Source organism: Nycticebus coucang, chromosome 2 (genome assembly GCF_027406575.1).
Source record: "Nycticebus coucang isolate mNycCou1 chromosome 2, mNycCou1.pri, whole genome shotgun sequence".
Taxonomy (NCBI): domain Eukaryota; kingdom Metazoa; phylum Chordata; class Mammalia; order Primates; family Lorisidae; genus Nycticebus; species Nycticebus coucang.
In genome coordinates, this window is record NC_069781.1 from 153,093,885 (window position 1) to 153,100,878 (window position 6,994).

The window sequence follows — 6,994 nt, forward strand, 5'->3', positions numbered from 1 at the left end:
GGTTCCTGAGAGGAGAAGGTCCTGGCAGGAGGCAAGGAAATGAGAACTTGTTCCCTGGTGAAAGGTAAGAACTGTAAAGGAAGGCTGTCTCCTCTTTTTTAGCTGAAACACAGTGAGACCTTTTTGTTTGGTTAGATTATCTTATTAGGGTCAAGCTGGGGCCAGGTAAAGGGCCCACGTATTCTAGGGGATAAGACAAGAGGAGAATGGCTCTCAGGTGTATGCCATCTGTCTTCTGGTGCCTACTTCGGGGCAGAATGGATCTCATTATCCCCCAAATGTGACTGGCTGAGAAACTGTCCCAATGCCAGGGTCTTTACTGGAGAAGGACCCAGGGGCCTGCACTCAGGTTTCTCCAAGCCCCTTCTGGCCTCTCCATGCTCATGGAGCTCTGAGCAGACCCGCTGCCTCCACCCTGGGTGGATGTCACTGTGGAGAGGCTGCCTAACCTGTGCCATCATACCCCGAATCACAACCCCTCTCCCTGCTGTGGGTCACCTGGCAAATTCCTTTTCTCCCTGGGAGAAGCTAGGGCCCCAGAGGATTCAGAGGGTCTTGACCATAGACACTTCATTTTTATGAGTGTGGAGGCAGAGGGGCACTATTGCTAGAAGTTTGAGAAGTGGGGTCTGAGATTCTGGAGTGTGATTCTAGGAGTAGAGTTGTTTATACCCACCCACCCCAAGGCAGCACTGGCCAGGCTTTGCCAGTCCATTGGGTTACCCCCATTTTGCAGATGAGACAAGAGGGTACAGAGAAGTTACCCATCTGCCTAGGAGGTTCATAGGAGGTAAATGCTGCCACCGTGAAGCCTGGGAGGGGGAAGGTGGGGTATTGTCCTGGTAAAGATATTCATTGTCCTAAACTGGCCTCTGCCTCAGGAACTGGTTCAAGGCCCTGGCACTTGAAGTCCTCTCCACCTGGAAGCTATGAACAGGGCCAGAGAGAAACTTTAGTCTGTGCTTAGAACCTGGGAAAGGCCAGAAACAAGCAACTTCAATAAAGAGCAGGGAAGCCAGGAGGCATCTCTGAGGCCTGGGGGCTGGAGCCCAGCTGTCTTTGGGAGGTGTCTCCTCCGCTTCCTCAGTCCTCTGTGCGCCGGGTACCTCCACCCCTTTCGGCCCAGGGGACGCAGCACCGATTGCCCCAGCCTCAGAGGGGACCTCCAGCGGGGTGGTGCTGGCCGCTGTGTCCCCCAGGGACACAGTCACTGCCTGGAAGTACTCTCCATAGTGCTGTATTGTCCCTTGTTCCTTGGCTGTGCGAGCTCTTCACAAACCTCCCCTGGAACCCGATAGATTGTCACGGGGGTCAAACACCCGACACCAGCCCTCCCACAGTTACTAAGGAAGGGGGAGCATGTAAAAGGCGGTCCCTCCACTTTCTACCCCAAGGCGTCACTCTCTCAAGCACTTCTTACAACTTCCTTAAGTCAAAGTTGGGCGAGATGGGCTGTTGGACTGAAAGAGGAAAAGGAGGGCGCAAAGGGGGCGTGAAGCCCGGCCTAGCTGGAGAGGCCACCACAGCGAGGCGCGGAGCGGCCCTTTTGTCCTGTAGAGGGAGCTCCAGCCCCAAACTTGCCGGCTCCCTCCCCCGGCCTGTCCACCCCGGGCCAGCCAGGTGCTGGAATCTCGGCTGAAGAGGGGCGGTGGCCCGACCCCCTCGCGCCCCTGCCTGAGCTCAGAAACCTGCCTCTCCCAGGGCACTTGGGAAAACCTACCAGGGCGCCAAGAGAAGTAGATGCGGCCAGGCCAGGACGCCGTCGTCTCCCCAACCCTCAACTCCAGCTGGTCAGAGACACAGTCTCCTAGAGGGAAGAATGTGAACCCCTAGGCTCCCGCCCTGTCCGCGTGCTCCTGCCGTCACCCCACACCCTGGCGTCTAAAGGGAGGAAGGGTGGGTGCGATGTGATTGAGAGGAGGATTGCAGCTGGGCCTGCACAGCCCCCGTGTGTCAGGCTGAGAAAACCTCTACTGTGCTTATCAAAGAATGGGGACGAGGGGAGTGCTGGGAGCTCCCAACCCAGCCCGCCGCAGTCACATCCTTCTTTAAGTCTTTTTGCTCTATCAAGACCCCCAGGAGGTTTCTCCCTAGACCGGCGGGCTGGGCCCACTGTGGAAGCTTCTGCTAAGGAGTCTCGCCCTGGGTCCCACCTGTCTCCAGCCGCTTCTGCTCCTGCGGTGCCCCCAGCCCCGCCGGCTACACCTTCTCCGCAATTGCTGCGTCTCACTGCACAGTCCAGACTCATCTCTCCTCCTTCCCCGCAGATTCGGAGATTCTGCAAACTACCAGACCCAACCGAGGTTGGGTGGGGTGGGTGGAGCCAGGTGGTGGGGTAGAGAAACAGGTAAAACAAGCAAACAAACAAACACCCCAACGCGGAACAAGGCCGTCTAGAGGGCAGACGGTGGGTTATAGTCAAAGTGGCAACAGCTCATTTATTTAGCCAAAAATAGATATTCTTGTACAATTTGGATCACACATATGTACATTCTTCTGTATATACAAAAAAAAAGTCAGACACGCTTATTCTCACCGAAACTTCACCCCCCAAACCAACCAGACAAACCTCACAAACGCAGTTGGTGCCCGGTGGCGGAGAACCGAACTTGGGGAGAGCTGAGGAGGACTGGGTTTTATTTCTTTTTTCTTTCTTTTTTTGTTTAGTTTTGTTTTTAGGTATTTATACACGGACATGCTTACAAGTTGTACTATACAGAGAGGGCTTCTTCTTCTTCTTCTTTTTATTTATTTATTTATTTTTTTACAATTATTACAACGATTAAAAAAATTTTTTTTAAAGAGCTAGGATGAGGAGAGAGCAGATAGGACCAGAGCGGCGTCCAGGTGGTTCTGGGCCCTGGAAGAGAGAGACAGTGGTAGCAAAGGACGTGAGATTGCGGGGTGAGATTTGGGAAGCTGTAGCTGCCTAGGGAGGTGGGACCCTACCTGGGCTAGGGGCAGGGGAGCGGGGAGGTGTCCCTATGCAAAATTATGTCCAGCTGTAGATGTATGTTCGGTTTTATTGTAAGGTGGGCAGGAAGCATCAGGACTCAAGGTCCCAGGCTGGATGGAGGTGAGTGTCACAGAGCTTACGCCCACTCTTGGGGCCTGTGGGCCGGATCAGGCTTGGGTACCCCCAGCACTGCACCCGCGGGCTGCCCTGGGACTGACGGGCTAGGCCTACCCTGGCCAAGGAGGAATGAGCTTCGTTCCCTTTAAAAAAGAAAACGCATCCCAGCTGCCTTGCCCTTGGGCAGAAGGCCCTGAGTTGTCTGGGCTTGCTTTCTTTCTCCCCGAACCTCGGGGTCTCTTACCGCCTGGGCACTGGCTGGAAAGCTGTCTTGAGTAACTTTTTCTCCACTTCCAAGGCACTACAGCGATCTAAGGGAAGCGGGGAAGGAAAGAGGAGGGTCTTTAGAGCGGTCGGTTCTCGCGCCCAGGGCCTCTGGAGGAGGGAGCGGAGAAGTTCTCGCCCTGTGCCCCCCGGACCCTGCCCATCCCCGCCAGTCCGGGCGCGACCCCCAGAGCCAGCCCTCTCGTTCCGCGCCCGGCGCTCAGCAGTCACCTGTTCCGCCCTCCAGCTCCGCGGGCCCAGGGAAGGCAGCAGCGGCGGCGGCAGCCGGGTGGCCAGAGGCTCCGGGAAGTCCCAGCAGGTGCGGAGGGGCCGAACCCAACAGAGAGAGCGGGTGCGGGCGTGGGCCGGGCGGCGGGCCTGGGAAAGGTCGGTTGGCCCACGCTGGGAACTTGCCCAGCGGCGCCGAGACCAGTCTGTGAGCCGCGGCGGCGGCGGCCGGAGAGAGCTGCAGGGCGGGGGGCGCTACGGCTGCCCCAGGGGGAGAAGCCCCTGCGCTGGGAGGCGAGCGGCGCGGGTTGTCCGGGCTTGTGGCTGTCTCCGCCAGCGACCAAATCTTGGGCTTTTGTAGGGCAGAGGCGGGCGCTTGTGCGGGAGCGCAGTGGTCCAGGCCTGCGGGGGGCGAGGGCGGAGATGGTGTAGCCGCGGCCATCACCGGTGGTGGCCCTGGGGCCAGACTCAAAATTGGCAGTGGTCGGTCCTCCAAGCCCTCAGCGCTGTCTTCGGAGTCACTATTTTTGGAGTCCGAAATGGTTCCCAGGCCGAGGTCGCCATCCCTCCGCGCCGCCCCGGCCAGGGACCCCTCAGGCCCGGCGGCCGCGCCGTCTAAGTTCTCCAAATCGATCTCTTCGTCCTCGTCGTCGTCCGCCAGGCCCTCGCCCCCCGCGTCCTCCTCCTCCCCCCCGAGCTCCTCCTCCTCCAACTCCAGCTCGCGTTTGCCGTCCTCTTCGTCCTCCTCCGCGTCCTCTTCCTCGGGCTCGCTCCCGTACGCGTTGCCCTCTTCATCCGTGCGGCTGCGAGGCGCCCACGTCATCTTGTTCTCCTTCTTGAGGCGCCGGCGCGCGTTGGCGAACCAGGTGGACACCTGGGTGAGGGTCATCTTGGTGATGATGGCCAGCATGATCTTTTCGCCCTTGGTGGGGTAGGGGTTCTTGCGGTGCTCGTTGAGCCAGGCCTTGAGCGTGCTGGTGCTCTCCCGGGTGGCGTTCTTGGGACGGGACGGGTCCCCGAACTGATACTGCCCGTACGGGTAGAAGGCAGGGTGCGGGTGCGGGAACGCGGCGGCCGCGGCCGGATGCTGCACCCCGGGGCTGTCCTTCAGCTCATACTGAGCACCCTGTACGCACACGGGAAAGGGAGGGATATGCGTGGAAGGAGCGCGAGTGAGCCCTAGCCGTCGCTGCCTCTACCCGCCTGTCCTGGACCCGGCTAGTCTACTCCCGCGCGCTCACCTCGCCCGGCCCCACAGCTCCACCACCCCCACCCTTCCCGGCTCCTTGGGCGCTTACCAGCTGCGGGAAAATGGGCAGCTCCGCAGCGTAGGGCAGGAAGGCACCGTAACCTTGGGCGGCGGCGGCCGCGGCGGCGGCGGCGGCATAGGGCGCCCCGTACACGGACGAGAGCACGTTGGACAGGGACCCCGACGCGGCCAGTTCCGAGGCTCCGGCGCCCGGGCCGCTCCGGGTCCCCGCGCTTGCGCCGCCGCCGGCGGCCCCCGGGCGTTCGGGTGGGTAGAGCGGGCGGATGTACTGGTATCCGAGCTGGGGGAAGGACATGGTGGCCCGCGGGGCACGGACAGAGAGGGGGCCCGGCCCCCGGGGCCGCCCAGCTCAGCGCCGCCCGCGGGCTCCGGCGCGCATCGGGGGCTGGGCCGGGCTGGGGCCGCGCTGCTCTGCGCTTCGGGTTCGCCTATTGATCTGCTCGGCGGCGGCGGCGGCGGCGGCGGTGGCGGCGAGGAGCCAGGTCAGGTCGGAACAGATTGGCGGAGATTCCCGGGGCGCCGGGCTCTGATTGACATTTCTACGGGGCCGCAAGCCCCTCCTCTCTGCGCCGCACTCCCTCCTCTCCGCAGCCGGAGCTGCCTCTGCCGCGCCTGGCTCCTCACTGCCCTCTTCTCTCGGAGCAGTGTCGCGCCTCGCTTCCTTCGGCCTCCTCTAGTTTTTACTCCCCCTCCTCGCCCTTCCTTCCCCTCCCCTCTCTGAGCTTCTTTCCCCCAGGATCGCTTCCGCCCTCCGCGCTCTGGCACCCCCTGGACGCTGGCAACTCTCTCCCTTAGCTCCCTCTCCTCTTTCTCACTATCGCTGCTTCTCTCCTGTCTGTTCCCTTTACTTTTTCTTCTCTCACTTGTTCTGTTCTTTAAACCTCTCGCTTTGCTCTCACTTTACTCCCTTCCACCCCCTCCCCCCACAAACCTTTCTAACCCCTGTGCCCTGAGCTAAGGCGGCCTGAAGTTGTGGACACTTAGAGCGCGGTGCGGGGGGTGGATGTGTGTCCGCGCCCGTGTCTGTCTGTCCGTCCCCGCCCTTCCACCCCTTCTCTCGCCCTTCCCCAAATCTCGGGTCTGACGTTGCGCCCTCTTATTCGACTTTTCCTTGCGTCTCCTCTCCAAGTCGCCAATCGCCGGGGCGCCTTACGGGCGAGGCCGCCCACCCCCGCGGATACCGAGCGCAGGGCGGGGCGGGGCCGGGGCGGGAACCGGGTGCTGCGAGTCCCTTCCCGCCCCTCCTGCCTGCCCCGGGTAGGGGGAGCGAAAGGCGCCGGGACCCGGGTTAGTGCGGGGTCAGTTGGCTCCTCCCTGCTTCCCGCCCCTCCGCGCCTCTCCCGACGCCGCAGCTCGGGACCGGGGCCGGGACCGGACTCAGGGCCGAAGCGAGCCCTGGGGCTGTGCTCTGCCCCGGCCCCTTTTCCAGCCCACTTCTCTCCACTCTCAGCCGCTTTCAGCGGAGTAGGGAGAGAGCAAGAAGAACGCGCCAAGGGGCGGGTGGGTGGTAAGAGAGTGCGGCCTAACCGCGGCTTCAGAGGCCATTACACTGCCCTGGGGGGCCAGGTAGCCCCCAACCCAGGAGGACCAAATCCTGAAATTAGCCGCATTCACGCCGCCCCCGTGTCCTGGTCTAATCTCTCAGTGAAAAATGGCGCCTGGGCCCGGGGGCTGAAGGAGGGACCCCTCCGGGGATCTTGGGGAGCAGCCTTCAGTAAGCGTAGCCCGCAAGCATCCCAAGAGGGTGTGGAATGGGGGAGAAGCAGGGAGCCAGAAGCTAGAGGCCCTGAGAACTTTTGGAGAGAGATTTGAGAAGTTTCTATACTGGCATTCTCAGTCTGGAGAGATCCTTCATTTCACGACCCCTATGCCTTGCCACCTCGTGCACAAGCCAACCCCTTTTCTTTTCTGCAAGGATCCTCCCACCGCCTCGGGTGGGGATGGAGGCCAGACTTTTGGTTTTAGAGTGGGATATTTCCTAAATCGAACTTGAAATCCCAGGCCCGGGCCCCACCTTCGCGGAATAGGGCGTGCAGCCGAGAAATTCCCGCAATTGCTGCGGCTGGCGGTTTATTAGTTAGGCCGCGCAGGCGACCCACGCGTGAGGCAGGCCTGCGGCGAGCGCCCCCCGGGGACAAAACGGGGGCAGCGACTGTGCC

At 61.4% G+C, this 6,994-nt stretch overlaps 1 protein-coding gene across 1 annotated transcript; it reads right to left on the minus strand.

The window, feature by feature from the left end:
- Positions 1-2,425: 2,425 nt before the first annotated feature.
- Positions 2,426-5,506, minus strand: IRX3 (iroquois homeobox 3). The gene is made up of 4 exons (XM_053564303.1): positions 4,864-5,506; positions 3,569-4,691; positions 3,318-3,384; positions 2,426-2,860 (listed from the first exon to the last, which is right to left on the minus strand). The coding sequence occupies exons 1-4, from the start codon at positions 5,128-5,130 to the stop codon at positions 2,806-2,808; spliced, it is 1,512 nt and encodes a 503-aa protein (XP_053420278.1). The 5' UTR covers positions 5,131-5,506; the 3' UTR covers positions 2,426-2,805.
- Between the last annotated feature and the right edge of the window lie 1,488 nt (positions 5,507-6,994).

Bases quoted from the DNA above. Each gene is read 5' to 3' on its own strand.
- IRX3 (XM_053564303.1), bottom strand. From the start codon at position 5,130: ATGTCCTTCCCCCAGCTCGGATACCAGTACATCCGCCCGCTCTACCCA. The intron at 4,692-4,863 runs GTAAGCGCCCAA...GTGTGCGTACAG, and splicing joins TGCCCATTTTCCCGCAGCTG to GGTGCTCAGTATGAGCTGAA. The intron at 3,385-3,568 runs GTGACTGCTGAG...CGCTTCCCTTAG, and splicing joins GGAGCTGGAGGGCGGAACAG to ATCGCTGTAGTGCCTTGGAA.